Source organism: Sus scrofa, chromosome 6 (genome assembly GCF_000003025.6).
Source record: "Sus scrofa isolate TJ Tabasco breed Duroc chromosome 6, Sscrofa11.1, whole genome shotgun sequence".
NCBI classification, from domain to species: Eukaryota; Metazoa; Chordata; class Mammalia; order Artiodactyla; family Suidae; genus Sus; species Sus scrofa.
In genome coordinates this window covers 115,590,852-115,613,486 of record NC_010448.4, presented here as the reverse complement: position 1 = coordinate 115,613,486, position 22,635 = coordinate 115,590,852, and the positions used below count along the sequence as shown (strand labels likewise).

Below are 22,635 nucleotides of genomic sequence, written 5' to 3'. Positions count from 1 at the left end.
CAATGTTGTTTTTGTTGAAAATAGAGATAACAAATAAGGATCATAGTCTCAGGCCTGGATACATGATTTTTTATGATAGAAAAGTTTAATAGTTCTTCTGAATCATAAAACACTGACTGTCAACTCCCAGAAAAATATTTAAACCTCTTAGCCTTGCAACATGCAAAGAAGTCAGTGCAAAGTAGTGGCTCAGAACTTTACATATGTCTCCACATAGATTCTTAGACATTTGTGAAAAGTGCCTGAGTCAGGTCTGTTCTTGAGTACATTTATTTGGCTTTTGTCTAATTCTATATATATCCCATAGCTCCCCGGGTGTCCTCAGAGCTCTAGCTACTTAGACTCCCCGCTTTTCGTAATACTGACTTGATCTCTGACCTCAAATATGGTGAAAACCAGCTTCCCTCCTACACTGATGAAGACTTGTTAGGGGCTTATGCTTTTCCAAGTCAGGTTCTGTCCCAATTTCTGGTTTAGGATGAAATTTGTTTTTTTATGTCTGTCCAACTATAACTACTCAGTCCTAAAGCAGCTCAAATAGGAAATAGCTCCTCTCCCCATCCCCCCACCTTTTTTTTTTGGTGCTTTTTAGGACCACACCCAAGGCACATGGAGGTTCTCAGGCTAAGGTTGAATCAGAGCTGTAGCTGCTGGCCTACACCACAGCCACAGCAACATGGGATCTGAGCTGCGTCTGCGACTTATACCACAGCTCATGACAACGCCAGATCCTTAACCTACTGAGCGAGGCCAGGGATCAAACCTGCAATCCTCATGGATCCCAGTTGAGTTTGTTACTGCTGAGCCACTATAAGAACTCCTAGCTCTGCTTCCTTTCATCTCTCCCACCCACTCTATCCACATGGCTAAACCCAAGGCAGTGAACGGAGCTGGTTTCCTGAAGGACTGGGGTAACACAAAGCTGTGGGGCAAGAGCCCCTTCTTCCATCCTGTGATAGCCCTGTCTTCCTTCTTGTCAGGTCTCAGCTACCCAGCATTTCTGGGCCCCTGTATCTCTCCTCACATTTGTCAATTCTCCCCCCTTTCTACCCATTCCTGGGTTCTCTCACCCTCTTCAAATTATTCTTATTTTGTTATGAAAACAAAGTTTTGGGGTTGTTTGTGTTTTGAATTCTTTTTCTTCCTTTTTTTGCTCTTCTTACCTCCTTTTCTTCAGCCAAGTTGACCTACCAAGATGCTTTGCTAAATAAGAGTTTTCTCCCTAAATTCTGCCTCCAGCTAATTTTAAAAATAATTATATGTGTATATATAGCTGCATAAAGTTCCATTCCATTCTGCAAAGAGCACTATCACTACATGATTCTTTTCCCCAAAGGCCCCCTCATTCCAGAATTTGGGTGCTTACATATGTGTATAACCCCACTTGTCCAAAGCTAGGGCCCTGTGCATCTCCCATTTCCCCCATCAGATCCTCTCTCTACTTTTCCTTTCCTGATCAGAGCTCTGTAATGGATTCATCCCCAGACTCCCTCATCTCTGGTTTCAGGCCGGATGATCTAAGTGGGAGAGGAGGGAGGGGGCCCTTGGCCTGGCTTCCTAAGGTTCCCCCTCGACCCTAGTGGCTCTTTCCAAATACCCTCTCTTTCCAGTTCTGGTACTGCCTTTCCTTCACCTCTTCAAACCTATTTGTCATTCCTGGGCCTTGTAGTACTATTTCTAGAGGTTTTTCCACATCCCATCCAGAACTTATAATCAATCTCCTTTGAAAACTCCTCAGAGTTTTCCAATCTGAATGTTGCCTGTCTTGAAATTCTCAAGGTGTAAATGGGAGCATCATATCCATGGTTTTCTGGAGCTTTAGCTGTCAGGCTGTATCAACTCACATGAAATTTATCTTAGGCCTTTACATGCATAATTCTTTCCTTTCTTTTCTTTTTTTCTTCCTTCCTTTTTTTCTTTCCTTTCTTTTCTGTCTGTCTTTCTCTCTCTCTCCCTCCCTTCCTTCCCTCCTCTCTCTCTCTCTTTTTCCTTTTCAAGCCTCACCTGAGGCATATGGAAGCTCCCAGGCTAGGGACTGAATCAGAGCTATTGTTGCCAGCCTATGCCACAGCCAGAGCTAAATGGACTCTGAGCCGTGTCTGCAACCTATACCACAGCTCATGGCAACACCAGATCCTTAATCCACTGAGCAAAGCCAGGGATTGAGCCTGAATCCTCATGGATCCTAGTCAGGTTTGTTTCTGCCAAGCCACAAGGGGAACTCCCTACATGCATAATTTTCAATTGCATTGATGTAATTTACCCAATCCCTTATTGTTGGCAGTTAGGTTGTTTCCAGTCATCTTCTGTTTATTGCTGCAAACACATATCCTTGTGTTTATATCTTTGCACATATGTGTAAGCAGAACTGCTGGATAATTTTTTAAATTAGTAATTACTGTACACAAAACTATAAGTATTTAAAACATTAATAAAATGCTAACAATTGCCCCCTTAGAGATTTGTATTAGTTTATATTGCCACTGATAGTGGATTGCCAATACAGTTTATTCTTTGCCAAGCCAGTAAGTAGAATATGGTATCTCGCTGCCATTTTAATTTTCATTTTAAACATTTTTTTGTCTTTTTTTAGGGCCACACCCACAGCATGTGGAGGTTCCCAGGCTAGGGGTATAATCGGAGATGTAGCTGCTGGCCTACACCACAGCCACACCAGATCCAAGCCTCATCTGCTACCTACACCACAGCTCATGGCAACACCAGATCCTTAACCCACTGAGCAAGACCAGGGATTGAACACGCAACTTCTTGGTTCCTAGTTGGATTCATTTCCACTGCAACACAGTGGGAACTCCTCATTTTAAACATTTTGAGCAAAAGATAACAATTTGCTGTTTACTTAAATCTATTTTTTTCCATAAGAACTTCCTTTTCTCATATCTCTTATTGACATGTGCTTTTTAATATACTAAGAAAATTAATGGTTTGTCTCTTTTATGCATTTCAAATATTTGTTTTCAGATTATCATTGATGTTTCAACTTTGCTTATAGAACATTTCCAATGAGAAAATTTAAATTTTGTTTGTAACATTTCTCAATCATTTCTCTTAATACAATTGTTACAAAGACATTCTTCATTTTGTGACAGTCAAAAGATTTATCTTTTTTCCTCCAGTATTTTTACCATTTTACTTTTTATATTTTTATGTTTAAAACAAACTCTGTAAATGTTTAGTGTAAAATATTAAGCAGATATAGTTTCTGCTGTCTCTTCATGTAATGACTAATCTTGTCCATTTCCCATGACTTGAAAAATGCTGCTTTTTTAGAAATTGAATTTCCACATCATTTGAGTCTAATCCTGAATTTCTATTTTGTTCTCATTTTAGCCAAAGTTACTAGTTGTAATAGCCTATGTTATGTTGTAATATAAATAATTCTTGAAATATCAATTGATTAAGAAAACAAAGGTTCATCTCTTGTTCAGACTTCATGTCAGTGTGGTTTGGTAGGTTGAGATGGGACTCTGCTCCATATGGTCACTCAGAGATCAAGACTGATGGATGCACCATCATCTTATGACACCAAAGATCATTTTTGTAGTCTAAAATATGAGCAATTTTATGTGTCCCATTAGCACTTGAAACAAAAGCATATTATTTATTACAGATCAGCTTTAAACAAATTCCATGGGGTTCCCATTGTGCCTTAGCAGATTAAAAACCTGACATTGTTTCTGTGAGGATGTGGGTTTGATCCCTGGCCTCTCACTCAGTGGGTTAAGGATCTGGGTGTGGATTGCAAATGTGGCTTGTATCTGGTGTGGCTATAGCTGGGCCTGGGCCTGCAGCTGAAGCTCTGATTCCACCCCTGGCCAGGGAACTTCCATATGCTGCAGGTGTGGTCGTAGAAAACAAAAACAAATTCCATTTCTTCCCTCTATGAAAGATGGAAAAATGAATGAATATTCTTACATAATTACGGGCCATCTTCTCCTTGCTTTCTCCTACCACTTTTATTTAGTTTACTTATTACAGTTTACATCTAGTAGCTATAGTTTTCAAAACTGTTTAACCTTTGTTCTACATTTATATTGATTTAACAGTCACATCATTCCTTCCCCATCATTTGTTCATTCAGCTCTCTGATAGCTAAAGTTCCTGGTACAGCAGATTTTTCAAGACAGGGGTCACAGGAAGTACATTTCTTGACATCTTCCATATTTGAAGGTATCTCTGTGTTGCCTTTATGCTAAGCAGCAATTTGTATAGGTATAAATTTAGTGCACGGCATTTTCTTCTGCTGGACTTCTAAAATTATATTCCTTTTCTTATATTATCTTCCATCATGGTCTATCCAAAGAGATATAATCCCAAGAATATAATTCCCTATGCTATACAGTAGGAGCTTATTGCTTATCCATTCCAAATGTAAAAGTTTGCAACTACTAACCACAAATTCCCAGTCCATCCCACTCCCTCTCCCCTCCCCCTAAGCAACCACAAGTCTGTTCTCTATGTCTTTGAGTCTGTTTCTATTTTGTAGATAGGTTCATCTGTGCCATATTTTATTTTTTATTTTAATTTACTTTATTTTGTCTTTTTGCCTTTTCTAGGGCTGCTCCCTTGGCATATGGAGGTTCCCAGGTTAAGGGTCTAATCGGAGCTGTGGATGCTAGCCTATGCCACAGCCACAGCAACGCGGGATTCGAGCTGTGTCTGCAACCTACACCACAGCTCATGGCAATGCTGGATCCTTAACCCTCTGAGCAAGGCCAGGGACTGAACCCACAACCTCATGGTTCCTAGTCAGATTTGCTAACCACTGTGCCATGACGGGAACTCCATGTGCCATATTTTAGATTCCACATATAAGTGATATCATATGGTATTTGTCTTTCTCTTATTATCTTATTTGTCTTTCTGACTTATTTCACTTAGTATGAGAATCTAGTTGCATCCATGTTGCTATAAATGGCGTTATTTCATTCTTTTTATGGCTGACTAGTATTCCATTGTATACATGTACCACGTGTTCTTGGATACCTTTATTTTTTTTTAGGGCCACATCCACAGCATATGGAAATTCCCAGGTTAGGGTCAGAATTGGAGCTGCAGCTGCTGGCCTACACCACAGCCACAGCAATGCCAAATACAAGCCACATCTGAGACCTCCACTGAAGCTTGTAGCAACACCAGATCCTTAACCCACTGATCGAGGCCAGGGATCAAACCCACATCCTCATAGATACTACTTGGATTCTTAACCCACAAAGACACAATGGGAACTCCTGAACCACATCTTCTTAATCCATTCATCTGTCAATGGTCATTTAGGTTGTTTCCATGTCTTGGTTATTGTGAATAGTGCTGCAACGAACATAAAGATGCATGCATCTTTTTGAATTATAGTTTTGTCCAGGTATATGCCCAGGAGTGGGATTGCTGATCCATATGGTAGTTCTATATTTAGTTTTCTGAGGAACATCTATACTGTTTTCCATAGTTCCAATTTACATTCCCACCAACAGTATAGGAAGATTTCCTTTTCTCCACAAGTTCTGCAGCACTTGCTATTTGTAGACTTATTAAATGATGGCCATTCTGACTGGTGTGGAGCAGTATCTCACTGTAGTTTTGATTTGCATTTCTCTAATAATTAGTGATGTTGAGCATTTTTTCATGTGCCTACTGGTCATTTGCATGTCTTCTTTGGAGAAATGTCTGTTTAGGTCTTCTGCCCATTTTTCTATTGGATTATTTTTTGTTGTTGTTGAGTTGTATGAATTGTATATTTTGGAGATTAATCCCTTGTCAGTTGCATCACTTAAACTATTTTCTCCCATTCTGTAAGTTGTCTTTTTTTTTTTTTATGGTTTCTTTTGCTGTGCAAAACCTCGTAAGTTTGATTAGGTCTCATTTGTGATTTACTTTTGCTTTTATTTCTGTTGCCTTGGGAGACTGATCTAAGAAAACATCTGTACAGTTCATGTCAGAGAATGTTTTTTCCTACGTTCTCTTCTAAGAGTTTTATGGTGTCTTGTCTTAGGTTTAAGTCTTTAAGCCATTTTGAGCTTATTTTTTTTTCTCACACCATGGTCTTTTTCCTTCTGTTTTTCTCATATTTTATGCTGGCCCCTTCTTTTTTTTCCATTTCTTTTTCAAGTTTTGCTGAAGTATAGTTGATTTATAATGTTGTGATAATTTCTAATGCACAGCAAAGTGATTCAATTATATATATGTATATATGTATGTATATATATATATATATATATACACACATTTATTCTTGTTCAGATTCTTTTCCCATATAGATTATTGCAGAATATTGGGTAGAGTTCCCTGTGCTATACAGCAGGGCCCCATTTATGTTGGCCTCTTCTTGATTAATCCCCTCTTGAAAAGAGTTACTACTCCCTGTCTAGCAACAGTGAGAGGGCTTGGGAGTGCATCTGAGGAGGAGCTGCATGACTAGACACTGCCTATGAAAGCTTTCTTATGTCTCTAATCCTGGTTAGGAGACAGACTGTGCATTGCTTTTTCATAAATCTCCATGTAGTCTAAGTTGCCAGCATGCTTATGTTTGGTTTAGCATTCACCACTCTTCAGCTTATAAAAATTGGCAGCTCAGAGTTGCAAGTTGTCCAAGGTTTTATCTCTACAAGCCACACCAGCAGCCTGCTTCTTAAAGAAACGGTCGGTGTGTCTGTACTTTGCTGGTTGAACGCTTTTCTTGTCACGTTGTGACAATTTTGTTCCCCAGGGCCCCACTGCCTCAGATAACTCTGAGCCCTGACACTTCTGCTGCAAATGCACTGAGCAGAAACCCTCTTTCAGCATTCTCCCTAACCAGCTTCCTTCAGAGTTTTAGGTATTTTCCAGCATCAGTGAAGATTTTTCCTGTACTCCCTGTTATTTTTGGTTGACTTCAGGCAGGAGAGGTGGCAGTGTTTTCATTTAATTGGTTTACACTGGAAACTACTTTCTGCCAGCCTGACCTTTATAATAACAAGTTTTCTTCCTGCTACATGTATAATATTTTTATTGTTTCGGCCCCTTTTCTCTGTGGCGGTGGAGAAGGGTTTCCCAGTAACTTTTTCTTAAAGGAGAAAAGTCACCCCACCACATTTTAATGAGACTTAAGCTTCATAGGATTAATATTCCCTCTTCACTGTATAGCATGGTTCTTAAGAATTTTTTTTGTAATGTTTAAATTTTTTTTTTTTTTTTTGGACACAGTGAGCAATGGCTTGATGTGGGATTTCAGTTTCCAGAGCAGGGATTGACCCCACGCTGCAGTGGTAAAAACACCAAGTCCTAATCACACCAGGGAACTCCCCAGCATGTTCTTAAGAACTGCTGTATATGCCAAAGGTTTCTGGGAGATTTTAATGTTATTTTACAAGCAAAGGTCAGGAACTCAATCCAGATTGTTTAAAATAAATGTCAATTTATTAATTGCTATGCAATTCATATTGGTAAAACTACTCTACCATTTAAAATTTAAAGATATATGGGGTGTGGGGATGACTGGTATGTAAAATGTAGAGAGGTAGAATTTGAGTTGTTTTATATTATCCGTTCACAATTTCGCATATTATTCTGGGTTAAGCAAAAATAGGAAGATTTTTAAAATTGAAATAACTTATTCTAAGAAAACTTACATTAGGACCAGAATCTAAATCAATTATAACTCAGTAATACTGGCCAGTTATTGTGAATATTTCTATGAACAAAACCCCTCCAAGTGCCTTTCATTTGACTAGGGAAGATCTTACAGCAAAGGACTAAAACCGAAGTCACCTCAGATCTTCGTCTTAGCACGATGGCTCTTTCAACCCACTGTAGAGTTTGGAGAGATTCTGCGCAATCATTCTCTACCCAGCACTCTCTTGTCCTGGAGAGGCTGGTGTGTGTAAAGATGTCCAGTCCTGGAGTTCCCATCATGGCACAGTGGAAACAAATCTGACTAGGAACCATGAGGTTGTAGGTTCGATCCCTGGCCTTGCCCAGAGGGTTAAGGATCCGGCGTTGCCATGAGCTGTGGTGTAAGTCACAGATGCGGCTTGGATCTGGCATTGCTGTGGCTCTGGTGTAGGCTGGCAGTTACAGCTCCAATGAGACCCCTAGCCTGGGAACCTTCATATGCCGCAGGTGCGGCCCTCGAAAAGACAAAAAGACAAAAAAAAAAAAAAAAAAAAAAAAAGGTTGTCCATTCTTGCTGGGGACTTGTCTGTGCTCTGGGTAAGCAAGGGGGTGTTATGTGATAATATTGCTTCTTCCACCTAGGGAGGTGGTCTTGTTTACATGTGCTGACCTTCTCCATCTCACCCGCTTTATCAGACTAGTCAGAAAATGCTCTCTGTTTACTGTGCATCTTCCTGAAGGAAAGCCTTCATTTATTTAAAGATAGATGAGTTGTCTTTCTCAACCTGACAATAACTGTATTTTTCATGCCTTCTTAGATGAACAACACTAGAAACTTAACTGGTGGAGATTATGTTATGTTACAGCTAGAGAGCTGTCTCATGCCTTGGAAGCATACTCATTGCTGTGTGTCCAGCCTTAAACTATCTTTTTTTTTGGTCTTTTTGACATTTCTTGGGCCGCTCCCGTGACATACGGAGGTTCCTAGGCTAGGGGTTGAATCAGAGCCTTAGCCACCAGCCTACATCAGAGCAATAGCTACGCAGGATCCAAGCCGTGTCTGCAACCCACACCACAGCTTATGGCAACGCCGGATCCTTAATCCACTGAGCAAGGTCAAGGATCAAACCCACAACCTCATGGTTCCTAGTCGGATTCATTAACCACTGCGACACGAAGTGAACTCCCATTAAACTATTTTTAAATAAGGGATTGTAACACTTTAGCTTGGCATTCATGATCACATTTAGGGAGAATCCATATCTTTACACAAGGTTGGCTTTCCCATCCTTTCCATGTTCAAGCCTTTTATTTGATCTCCATTTTGGGGGAAGCAACTTTATTTTAATAAAACTTCTGATTTTCAACAGGAGTTAAACTTTTTAAATATTGGCCCTTACTTGTAAAGCTTTGCTTTTAAAATTATTATTATTATTATTATTATTATTATTGTGGGGGGGGGGGCTGCAACTCATGGCATATGGAAGTTCCCAGGCCAGGGACTGAACTCACAGCACAGCTGTAACCAGAGCCATAGCACTGGCAACACCAGATCCTGAACCTGCTCAGCCACAAGGGAACTCCCTTAAAATTGTTTTTTTAAAAGGAGTTTCAGGTTCACAGAGAAACTGAAGGGAAGGTACAGCAATTTTCCCATGTACTCTCAGCTCCCACACAACATCCCTCAGCAGAGGGATACATTTGTTACAGTTGATGAACCTACATGACACATCATTATCACCCAAAGTCCATGGTTTCCATGAGGGTTTACTCTTGGTATTGTATAGTCTATGGGTATAAGCAAATGCATAATAACATCTATCAATCATTACAGTATCTTATAGAGTATTTTCACTGCCCTAAAGATCTTCTATGCTCAGCCTGTTCATTCCTTCACCCTTCCCTATCTCTGGCAACCACTGATCTTTTTATTGTCTTCATAGTTTTGGAATAATACAGTATGTAGCCTTTTCAGATTGACTTCTTTCACCTGGCAATATACATTTAAGATTCCTCCATGGGAGTTCCCGTCGTGGCGCAGTGGTTAACGAATCCGACTAGGAACCATGAGGTTGCGGGTTCGGTCCCTGCCCTTGCTCAGTGGGTTAACGATCCGGCGTTGCCGTGAGCTGTGGTGTAGGTTGCAGACGCAGCTCGGATCCCGCGTTGCTGTGGCTCTGGCGTAGGCTAGTGGCTACAGCTCCGATTGGACCCCTAGCCTGGGAACCTCCATATGCCGAGGGAGCGGCCCAAAGAAATAGCAAAAAGACAAAAAAAAAAAAAAAAAAAAGATTCCTCCATGGCTTTTCATTTCCTTTTAGCCCAGAGAAATATTCCATTGTTTGGATGGACCAGAGTTAATTTATCCATTCACATACTGAAGGACATCTTGGTTATTTCCAAGTGTTGGCAGTTACAAGTAAAGCTGCTGTAGATAGCTGTGTGCTGGTTTTTGTGTTGAGATGTTTTCTTTTTTTTATGATTGAGAATCCATTTTTAATTTTTTATTAGAGTATAGTTGATTTACAGTGTTATGTCAGTTTCTGCTGTATAGCACAGTGACCTACTCATACATATATTCTTTTTCTCATACTATCTTCCATCCTGTTCTACCCAAGAGATTGGACATAGTTCCCTGTGCTGTACAGTAGGACCCCATTGCTTATCTATTCTAAATGTAATAGTTTGCATTTACCAACCCCAAACCCCCAGTCCACCCCACCTCCTCCCCCCTCTCCCTGGCAACCCCAAATCTGTTCTCTCCATCCATAGACTGTTTCTGCTTTGTAGATAGGTTCATTTGTGCCATACTTTAGATGCCGCATATAAGGGATATCATATGGTATTTGTCTTTCTCTTTCTGACTTACTTCACTCAGTATGGGACTCTTTAGTTGCATCCATATTGCTGCAAATGGCATTATTCTGTCCTTTTAATGGCTGAGTAGTATTCCATTGCATACACATGTACCACTTTTTTTTAGGGCCACACTCACGGCACATGGAGGTTCCCAGGCTAAGGCTCTAATTGGAGGTACAGCTGCGGGCCTACACCACAGTTCATGGCAATGCTGAATCCTTAACCCGCTGAGTGAGGCCAGGGATTGAACCTGCAACTTCACAGTTCCTAGTTGGATTTGTTTCCGCTGCGCCACGACGGGAGTACCACATTTTCTTTAACCATTCATCTGTTAATGGACATTTAGGCTGTTTTCATGTGTTGGCTATTGTGAATAGTGCTGCAATGAACATAGGGATGCATGTATCTTTTTGTTTTATTTATTTATTTTTGCTTTTTAGGGCTGCACTTACAGCATATAGAGGTGCCCAGGCCAGGGGTCAAATCAGAGCTGTAGATGCCAGCCTAAACCACAGCCATAGCAACATGGGATCCAACCTGTGTCTGTGACCTACACCACAGCTCATGGCAATGCCATTACTCTTTCTTTCTTTATATAGGTATGGATTTCTGAACTTTTATTTTTCTTCTCTCCGAAGAACTTCTTTTAACATTACTTGCAAGGCAGGTCTGCTGGAAACTAATTCCCTCAATTTTTGTATGAGAAAGTAGTTATTTTTTCCTTCACTTTGGAAAGATAATTTCACAGGGTACAGAATTCTAAGTTGGTGAGTTTTTTTTTTCCCCTTCAGTATTTTAAATATTTTACTCCACTGTCTTCTTGCTTACAAGTTTTCTCAGCATAAATCAGATGTGATTGTTATCTTTTATCCCTATAGGTATGGTATTTCCCCCCCCCCCAGGCTCCTTTAAGAATTCTTTGTCTTTGATTTTCTGTTGTTTGAAAATGATATGCCCAAGTGTAATTAATTTTGAGGGGCATTTATCCTACTTAGTGTTCTCTGAGCTTCCTGCATCTGTGGCTTGGTGTCTGACATTAATTTGGGAGAAATTCTCATTGTTCCAAATATTTTTTCTCCTTTCCCCTTTTCTTCTCCTCTTGGTATTCTCATTATGTGAATGCTATCCCACAGTCTTTGGATACTCTGTTCTGTTTTTTTTAGTCTTAATGTTCTTTGCTTTTTAGTTTTAGGCATTTCTATTGATACATTTTCAAGCCTAGGGAGTCTTCCTCAGCTGTGTACATCCTACTAATAAGTCCATCAAAGGCATTCTTAATTTTTGTCACAGTGTTTTTTTTATTTCTAATATTTCCTTTTGCCTCTTTCTCAGGGTTTCCACTTCTCTATCTGTTCTTGTATGTTGTCTATTTTGTTCAATAGACCCCTTGGCATATTAATCATAGCTGTTTTAAATTCTCTGCCTGACAATTCCAACATCCCTGCCATATCTTGTTCTGATACTTACACTGTCTCTTCAAATTGTCTTTTTTTTTAACATTTAATATGCCTTGTAATTTTTTCTTGATAGTTGGACATGATATACTGCATAAACGGAACTGCAATAAATAGGTCTATAGTAACTTTGTGGTAAAGGGTGGGGGAAAGGGAAGTGTTCTATAGTCCTATGATTAGGTCTTAGTTTTTTTTTTTTAGTTTTAATTTTAGTCTTTTTAGGGCCACACCTGCAGCATATGTTGGTTCCCAGGCTAGGGGTTGAAGCAGAGCTGCAGCTACCAGCCACCATAGCCACACCAATTCGGGATCCAAGCCATGTCTTTGACCTACACCATAGCTCACAGCCAACGCTGGATCCTTAACTCACTAAGCAAGGCCAGGGATCGAACCTGTGTCCTCATGGATACTAGTCAAATTCATTTCCACTGAGCCATAACAGGAACTTTGGGTCTTAGTTTTTGAGTGAGTCTATGTCTCTGGACTGGGAACTTCACAGGTGTTTCTCAGTTTTCCCCCTTAGGTGAGACCTGATGACTAGATGTGATTGGAGTTGGATATTTACCTTTCCCAAGTCAGTTAGGCTCTGATAATGCCCCAACCAGTTAGACTCTGGTTAACTAGTTTCTCTTGAGGGAGGCCTTGTTTTAAGAGAATAGTGTGCACTGCTGGAATCATGAGATTTTTCTCTGATATTTATTATGAGAACATGTTTGAGATCCTGGAGATAAAATTGACAAAAGTGTGGGGTCCTCCATGACAGGGTCCTCTGGAGTTTTAAGCTCTCAGCCTCGTTCATATTGCGCCCCCAACAGTTTTTCAGTTACGGTTCATGTTTTCCTATTCCAGCACTGGTTCCCTTGATGGTTTCTGCTCATCAGTTTCTGGGGATCCATGACTTCCTGTATTTGCCTGTTTCTCCAAACTTGGGGACAGCAATCTGCCCTGTGTCCTCATCTCTCTTAAGGATCCAAGAAAAGTTTTTGATTTTTTTCAGTCTGTTCAGTGTTTTACTTGTTGTTAGGACAGAGGAGCAACTTCTAAGCTCCTTACATGCAGAACTGGAAACTGGAAGTCTTGTCTCCACTTTTTTCTTTTTCTTTTTAAGGCTGCACCTGTGGCATAAGGAAGTTCCCAGGATAGGGGATGAATTGGAGCTGCAGCTGATGGCCTACGCCACAGCCAGAGCAATACCAGATCTGAGCCACATCTGTGACCTACACTGCAGCTTGCCACAATGCTGGATCCTTAACCTACTGAGCAAGGCCAGGGATCAGACCCACAACATCATGGATACTAGTTAAGTTCTTAACCTGCTGAGCCACAAAGGGATAAAGGGAACTCCTTGTCTCCTTTTTTTTTTAATTGTTGTTTTTCCTTCATATTGCTTTTGTGCATTTCCTTTTTGGTTTATTCATAGGTATTATTTACATATATTTGCTGTTGTACTTGAGATCTTTTGTTGTTATTTACTGTATAATATCACAGATTAATGTTTGTGTGGGGTAACTTGATCAAATTTTATCAATTTTGTAATCTAATCAGGTACTTTATGTCTCCCATTTGCTATCTTTTTTTTTTAAATTTTCAAATCATGTTTATCTTTATTGTAAAGCACAATGTTTGCTTTACTTTTTTTATTATTCAATGAATTCATGACATTTGTAGTTGTACAATGATCATCACAATCCAATTTTATAGGATTTCCAACCCACAACACCAGTGCATCCCCCCAAACCCCAAACTGTCTCCTTTGGAGACCATAAGTTTTTCAAAGTCTGAGTCTGTTTGGAACTCCTGTCTTTATGATTTTTTTTTTTTTTTTTTTTTGTCTTTTTGCTATTTCTTGGGCCGCTCCCGCGGCATATGGAGGTTCCCAGGCTAGGGGTCCAATAGGAGCTGTAGTCGCCGGCCTACACCAGAGTCACAGCAACGTGGGATCCGAGCCGCGTCTGCGACCTACACCACAGCTCACGGCAACACCGGATCGTTAACCCACTGAGCAAGGGCCGGGACCGAACCTGCAACCTCATGGTTCCTAGTCGGATTCGTTAACCACTGCGCCACGATGGGAACTCCCCTTTATGATATTTTAAAAGACAGCAATGCTATATGTGTACCAATGCATTTATATATTAAATAACCTATCATATTACCCTGTTAATAGGGGGTTTCTCTGTGCTCTTAGTGCCATGATGTGTTTGATCCATGCATTACTAGTGGACTACACTCTTACCAAATATTGCTCATGCCAGTGAGCAATGTTCCAGCCATCAGGAGATGTATGGCCCTATAATGTGTGTTGTTTTATCTGCTCTAGCTTCTCCAAGGATTTACTTTGAGTTCTGGTTCATGAATATGGCATGAATCAACTTCCAAAGCTATGGGACCATAGCACTCTATCCACTACAAAAGAAAAGCGTGAAGGACCAGGTACTAGGTTAGAATACAAATTTTCTGGTAACTTGTGATGTTTTCAAGGAAATGCTTGAGGAAGCAGAGGATAAAGAAAATCAGATTGATAGAGGTCTTTTGACATTGTTAAGGGCATCCTAAATACTGTTAAAAGCTGAGAGGATTGGGCAATTGCTTAAGTACAGCTCTTAAAGTATTTCTCCGTAGGAACTATAGGATCCTTTATAAATAAGTCCAGTTAGACCTCTAATTTCTGAGACTATATTCCCATGTTGAACTAAGTGTGCATATACTTTTTGAGTGGCTCTTTATTAATCTCTCTTATTAAATCTAATGTGTTTTCCAGTTAATGTTCCTTATAGTAATCATAAACCTATAAATAACAATAATTTTTATCACTTTCCACTAATTTTACCTCTTAATTTTATTGTTCAAGTGCATTGGCTAATTCTTTCCAATCCAGATCTTTTTCATGATTTGAATGATTTTACATTAATCATACTGATACAATCAGCTTGAGATAGCCCTTTACAAAATAATAACATATCCTTTTATTGCTATTTTATGAAGCGTTTCCATGTCAGAAATTGTTTAATTTTATCAAAGGCTTTTCCAGCTTCTATAGAAGATACTGTATGCCAATTAATTTATGAAAAATTGCTCAGTCCCACTAGTCCTCAGGAAGTGCCAATTAAAACCAAAATGAGACACCACTATGTTCTACCTAAAATGCTAATATTAATAAGTGGGTTGACTATACTAAGTGTTGGTGAGAATGTGAGCAACTTGAACTCTTGAATGCTGCTGATGAGGGTCATTGGTATAATCATTTTGGAAAATTGCAATTATCTCTGCAATCAGATCATGCATATAAAGCCTAGAATTTTGAGTACTGGGTATATAACCAACAGGGAATGCATAATATATACATATGTTTATCATACTCTTATTCACAAATGAGTCAAACTGAAAAGCCATGTTCTTTAACAAATAAGATAGCCAAATAAACTGTGCTATATTTATACATTTACCTCCTTAAAAAAATGACACTATTTTTTTCCTTGACCTAATACATTATGTTAATAATTTGCCTCATGTTGCCAGGTTCTTGGGTTTTTGGAGCATTCTTTATTGGTCATAGTAAATTGGTATTATTCATACCTTCTAGGCTAAAATATTTTGGTTTCTTTCTTTTAGTTAGCTCTGATGTGTCTTAAGTTCTTATTTTTTCATGTTTTGTTATAGTAACTTACAACAAGCTTGGGACTATGAGTGGATTTTAGCATGACAGGACGTGTGAGGCACAGTGCACTGCTTGGTATGTGACTTGACTAACTACTCTTTCAATCTCCTATCCTTGCTTTTTATTGTCTGTCCCTCTACCCTCCATCCTCATAGTTTTATTTATTTATTTATTTTGGTCTTTTTAGGGCCACACTAGAGGCATATGGAAGTTCCCAGGCTAGGGGTTGAATCAGAACTGTAGCCACCCGCCTACGCCACAGCCATACCAATGCCAGATCCGAGCCGCATCTATGACCTACACCATAGCTCATGGCAATGCCAGATCCTTAACCCACTGAGTGAGGTCAGGGATTGAACCTGTGTCCTAATGAACGCTAGTCGGATTCATTAACCACTGAGCCACAACGGGAACTCCCAAATTCATAGTTTTCTGACCAGATTCTCATTCTATCACCACTGGGCAGGCTTCTTTTTCCAGGCAGCCTAGGAGGCAAGTCAGGGGCTAGTGCCCGGCAGCTCAAATTCCCTTTGAGGCAAAACTAGCTTATCTGTTGAATAAACCCAGCATTAAGCTTAGAAAAAGAATGGCTAAGGCAAACACAATCTATTCATTTTCTCATTTTGACTTAACTTACAGGCAGGAACTAAACAGTTGGGCTTGAACTTTATGTACCATGTAGTAAATTTATACAGTTCCTGATACAGATGTCTGAGACAGAATTGGTAGAGGAAGTTTGAAAAAACGGACTGCATAGATTTATTTCTAGAAAAATTTCAAATGTACACTAAATGAAACATTTGCCCTGATAGGCAAAGGAAAGGAATCCATGTGAAAATGAGAGCTGGTGTGATTAGTGGAAAGGGCGCTGAATGAGGCTGATAGCATCCTAGCTCTTTCCTCAGCTCTGTTACCTCTTACCATGTGACCTGAGGCCAGATACTGTACCTCACTGAGCTGTAGTTTCCTTATGCCCCCAAATGACATAATACTTGTCATGTCAACCCCAAAGGAATGTTCTGAAAATGATAGGAAAGTGGCTTGAATACTTGAAAATGCTATAGGGCATTCTTATGATGTGAAAGAATGATCTTGGATTCAGGATGAAAAGATTAAGGCAATTTAAGATGAGTATGAAATTTGGGTCAACTGCTGAATTAGGGATTGTTGCCATACAGTGGTTTTTCTTTTTTTAAATTTAACTATAATATAGTATTATCAAGTTCTGGACTATTTCATATATATAAAATATTGCTAAAATATGGCTTTAAGGTGATTGTATTTGTTCTCCAATGAAAGATATTTAAGATTTCTTTAATATAATTTAACTAAAAGGGATGAATATTTTTTTCTCAGCAGAACTCTGACTATATTTATAAGGAAATCAATGGGAAAAAGGGCTTTATTTAAGGGAGGTTTCTGTACCACAACAATATTTTGGAATATACATTCCATTTTATGAATCATGCCAATATCTAACTCTTATACAATCTACATTCCAACTATGCAGGTAAAAAAAATTCAACTAAGCACCATGTATCAACCTAACAATTTTCTTTAACTGAATCTCAGATGCTAAGACCATGCACTTAAATATATAAAATTACTATATTTAATCAGTGATTGTAATATAGAGGTCTCAACATAAAAATGAGATTCTATGCACTCTTTCATTCTCTTTTCACCCCCTCCAATTCCCAGGGGGAAAAATATTGATTCTTATTTTACCAAGGTTATAACAAGTCCAAAACACTTAATGCATATTGTTTATCCTCAGCACAGACCAAGCAAAATATCATCCATCTGATTAAACAAGTACATTTTTCTTTTTTGTGGTAATTACAATCTTAGTAATTAATCAATTCTGATGAATATAAATAGAAAACCATTAGTTGTAACTTCTTAAGTTTGATACCCAAATATTTAAGAGCATGGGGTCTCCAGTGGGCAGAAAATAATAAAAAGAATACTTGGTGATACTAACTATAGAAGAAAGCTGTTACATGACATTTACTGGGTCTTGCCACCATAAGTTATATTTTATGATTCTACATTTAAGGTCTCTTTGATATTATAAAATTAAACTTACTATAGACTTCTGCAAGGTGACTCCTCTGCTATGAGGCCTTACCTGCTCCTAAGGAAGTATCAGTTGATAATCTGGGTTTGGCTCTGAGCATTTCATCGATCTTTGCTTTACAAATGAGCCGAGACCCGGAGGCATCCTTCAGACTTTTAGAGACTGAGACTTCATGGCCAACTCAGGAGGAAATTTGGTTATTAACAGGAAGAGACCAGCATCACTTGCTACTGTTGGCAGAGAGTGATCTAAAGGAAAGATTTTTAAAAAATTTAATAAATATTCAAATGCTGCTTACTAGGTACCAGGCTCTCCTAAGTGTCTTAGAGGCATTAACTCATTCAATTGAATCCTCACAACAACCCTACTAGGTCCTATGATTATCTTCTTTGGCTGATGAGGAAGTGGAGACACAAGGAATTTTAAGTAACCATTGAGGTCACTTCACCAGTGACCAGGATTCAACTGCAGGCTGCTTGGCTCTAAAGGCATGGCTGCCTCTCCATGTGTCTAGTGATCAACAGTGCTAATGGATGGACTGACTAAACTGGTTTTCTGGTACTCGCTTAATTCCAGGGGAGAACTGATCAGTTTTAATAAGAACCATGATGAACTTGAGAATGATGCCAATGGCAATCTTCTACACCAGCCAGACACATCTATACATAGACTGCAGATTTCTTAAAATAAGATGAATCATCAATTCCTAAGATGTTAATACTTCCCACTTATGCCTCCCTCCCAGCCCCTCCCCCCCACACCCAGGCTGCTGCATATGGAAGTTCCATGGCCAGCATCAAACATGCACCACAGCAGCGACCCAAGCCACTGCAGTGACAACCTGGATCCTTAACTCACTGCGCTACAAGGGAACTCCTCTTCCCACTTAGTTTTAGAGTAAACTTTCCTTTAAAAAAGACAGTCTTTCCTGAGAAGAATTATCCATCGCTATACTAGCACAGTGGTATCAGCACTGTTAATAACCAGTTGAACTAGTGCAAATGGAGGTTAAAGTCAGCACGGTCAGAAAGGGAAATACTGTAACTTTGCTTCCTCACCATTCATGGTTCCCAGGCTAGGGGTCTAATCGGAGCTGTAGCTGCCAGCCTGCAACGCGGGATCCGAGCTGCTCTGCGGCCGACACCACAGCTCACGGCAACGTCGGATCGTTAACCCACCGAGCAAGGGCAGGGATCGAACCCGCAACCCCATGGTTCCTAGTCGGATTCGTTAACCACTGCGCCACGAGGGGAACTCTGTCACCATTCATGGATTTCTTTCGCTTGTATAGATTTTTTTTTTAAACAAGTGAGTTTTATCTTTTATGTAATAGGTTGCTCCATTTTGTATTTCAGAGTCCCCTTAAGCATCTATAAATGCTGCAAAATTGTGTCATTTTCTTTTACATTACATATCAAATTAGCCAGAGAACTTGAGTAACTTGTAAGTACTCCAAAAAGTGAAATATTAAGAAATGAAGTTGAACTTGTGATTTCATCCAGTCAATTGTCTAATGAGATGTAAGGGAACCTCTTAGGTGCCAGACATCATGTTTAGCATTTCATAGTTATCTGATTTAATCCCACAACCTGCAAGCTTGTTATCATACCCACCGTTTGAAAGCTGAGGAGAGGCTTGCAGAGGGTAGTAGCTTGGCATGACTTTCAGTTAATCAAAGGCCTTGGTGGAATTAACTCAGGTGTTTCAGGTTCCACATAGTTTAGTACTACTCAGAGATGATGGAAGGCATGGGTATCCTGCTAGGAAGGAACCAGATACACTGCATCTGGAAATACTGAGCAAACAATGGCATGCAGCCACTCCTTCCATGATTAGCTGCAAAACAAACACCTGCAAACACATTTGGGAAAAATGTATATAGCTAAGGACTAACTAGTAGGAAAAGGCAGCTTTTGAACAAAGGGTAGACCACGACCTAGGAGGTGCATTAAAACAATTTGCCTATTGAAGCTGGTTGGTGCTGCAGCGCTCAAGGGCCTATCTGCGCCCAAGTCTTTTCCGCCCCTCCTGAACCCGTACAGCTAAAGTAGGACTACTCAGTGTTCACCTTCAGATGGGAAGGCAAGTTCTAGCATAAGGGATATACACAGATCCGTATCCCATCCTTATTGTACGTTTCTAGAGGAAGTGCAGGATGGGAGGTTTCATTACGAAGAACACCTGGTTCCCAGAGCATGCACTTTGGGAGGAAAGCACATCACAGGAGTCTCCTCCTCAGAGATACTCCCTTTTCCTCCAGGCACAGCATCTTTCGTTATCCATCCCCAGGGTGGAACGTATTCGAAGCTCAAGTCTCGTCTCTCAGCCCCCAGCAGCGTGGCAAGCGCGGGGGTGCCAGCGCGCGCACCCGCGCGCGGGGGCGACAGTGACGCAGAAGGCGGCCGGGGAGCGGGTCCTAGCGTGAAGGGGGTGGGGTGGGCAGGTTGTTCTGCGCGGTGCCGCTCGGGCCAATCAGGAGGCGCGGTGTTTCGGGCGCGGGGAGGGGAGGTGTGGGCGGGGGCCTTGGGGTTTCCTCCGGGCGGGCGCAGCGCCGCCTGCAGTTCCGAGGGAGCGCGCCAAACCCTCGGGGGTCTCTGGACAAGCTCCCCGGCCCTTGGAGGTCCGCCCCTTCTGCGTCCCAGACGCGGCTCCGACGGCTCCCGGGCTCATCTTCAGGCTCCTCGGCTCTGACCGCAGCGCCAGTCGCCCCGCGGCTCTTCGCCTGGTGTCCGGGGGCCGTGCGGGGGCGGCGCCGGCAGGGGCGCCTCACCCCGGGCCGGCGGCGGTAATGCTGTTGCGGTTACCGCCCTTGCGGCCGTGCGGACAGCTGGCGGTGGCAGAAGCCGGAGCCGGAGCGCGCTCGCCGCTGGCCGAGACGCCGCCCTCGCTTGCGCTCTGCTCCCGCGGCCGCCGCGGGAAGCCGGGGCCCCGCGCGGCATGAGGAGGAGGCTGTGCGCCGGCGAGCGCCTAGCTCCTCGGCCCCCAGGGCCCCCTCGGGCCCCCGCGCATCGCGCGCGCAGGCTGCGGCCCCGGCGTCCACGCTAGCCCCGCACAGGCACGAGACGCCTCGGCCGGGAGAAGGAGGCGGTGCGGGCCTGCGGAGTGCGGGCGGCCAGGACCTTGAGTGCCGGGGCTTCGCGACTTGGACCTTGGCGGGCGCAGGCAGCTGGAGCCGCGGGGGAGCCCAGCGTGCTGCAGTCGGCGGGCCCTCTCCGCAGGGGCGCCGCGGTGCGCAGCCCGCGCCTCTCCCCACCTGCAGTCCCTCCTCCCGCCGCTGCCAGGCCGATCGAAAGCGCGTCCTAGCCCTTCCACGGCCTCCTCGGGTCCTTAGGTCCCCGGGCCCCCCGCCCCGCGTCCCCTCTCCCCTGCCCCCTCCCTCGGCGTCCTCCGGCTCTTCCCCTCCCCCGACTCCCCAGCCTCCCATTCATTCCACTCGCTCCCTCCTCTCTTCTCCCCGCTCGGGCCCTCTGTCCCCAGAGCCTCCGGGCACGGACCCCGCTGCAGTCTCGGGGTTTGTTTTTTTTTTTAGCACATTCATGGAAGTTTAGGGCCTGGACGGTGCCCCCAAGTCCGGCCTAAGAGTGCAGCCTGAGCTGCTGGCCGGGAAGAGGAAGATGTCTGTGCTCAGGCGGATGATGCGGGTCTCCAATCGCTCCCTCCTCGCCTTCATCTTCTTCTTCTCCCTCTCCTCGTCTTGCCTCTACTTCATCTATGTGGCTCCGGGTATCGGTAAGCACCGAGACACACCCTCACTTCCCACGGTCACAGTGAAGGAAACGCTGCACCTTACTTATGGGATTTGGAAGCTGTATAAGCGGGGGTCCGGCAGAAAGCATTTTATTTGAAATGTGATTTCAGACGTGTCACATAAACTGCTGCAGGGCATGGTTTTGGTATGTGAGTTTGGTTAATTGCACGTTTAAATAACTTAAAGAATTCATTAAATGGTCAGAGCAAAAGGAGGTGTGATGGCCTGGGATGTTCTGGTTTCTTTCTTGAGAATTCCTGACAGCTTTAATCCATCTAATATTAAATCTTTGAGTTTAAACTTAGTGCTTAATGGCAGTTTTCTTCAAACACTCTTTGCTGTAATAACTGGTGGTAAAAATACAATGGAGAAACCAACAGTAGGGAATGTGCTTGAGATCAAGAACGTACTATTCTGGTGTCCCAGGTCACTTTTTAAAAATGGGGTCAATGAACATTTGTGCCACACTTCAGGAATTTTTAGGCGATGAGTTGTCTAGTAAAAACAATGCTCGGTTATTTAGTCCATTTGGGTCTGCTTTTCAAGGGTAGGTAGCCCCTGCTACCTGTTAAGAGGAATTCCGAGATAACATAATGATTAAAATAACAATTTTGCAAGGTTAAAATGTTAACTTGTTTACCAGTTTTGTTTTTGGTCCAAAATACCCTTTTGTATAATCTACTTGAATTGGCCTCTTTATTAAATATTCTAGTTTCTCAGCCCTCTTTGGTAGAAGAGGTACCATTGTGGCATTCTCCTGACTGAAAGATCAGAACTTCATATGGATATTAAAGCACATTATATTTCCAGAAGTCTTCTGAGTTCTTCCTGGTTATTATGTATTTAATGTTGAATTAGTAACATTATGCATCTCCTTGTCATTTCTTTTTAGACACTAGTAGTCTTTTGAGCCAGCACCATTTCTCCCCTGAATTAGCTAAAGATGTATTACCTCTCACAAAGTGAAAACACCTGCAGAATTTTGTGATGAAATTATTATCGGGGCATTGTTTCTCATGGTAATAGATTATTATGATGATTTGTAGGGGGGAAAGGAAGAAGCAAACAAACTTCGTCAAGACTGTTGTATTTCCTAAAAATTACTGTATGACTTTTTCTTGATTAATTTTTGACATCAGGTAAGGTGTAAGTAAGCTCAGAATGATGCTTAAGAAGACATAAATTGTTGAAACCTTGATGTATCCCAAAATAGAAGTTTGAGGCTAAA

At 41.6% G+C, this 22,635-nt stretch overlaps 1 protein-coding gene across 1 annotated transcript in view; it reads left to right on the top strand.

Moving 5' to 3' along the window:
- The window catches only part of B4GALT6 (beta-1,4-galactosyltransferase 6), a 67,751-nt gene continuing 65,337 nt past the window's right edge, over positions 20,222–22,635 (top strand). The window contains exon 1 of the mRNA XM_003127886.5: positions 20,222–21,388. Coding sequence (XP_003127934.2) covers positions 21,274–21,388 — 115 coding nt within the window. The 5' untranslated portion in view covers positions 20,222–21,273. The remainder of the gene's footprint in view (positions 21,389–22,635) is intronic.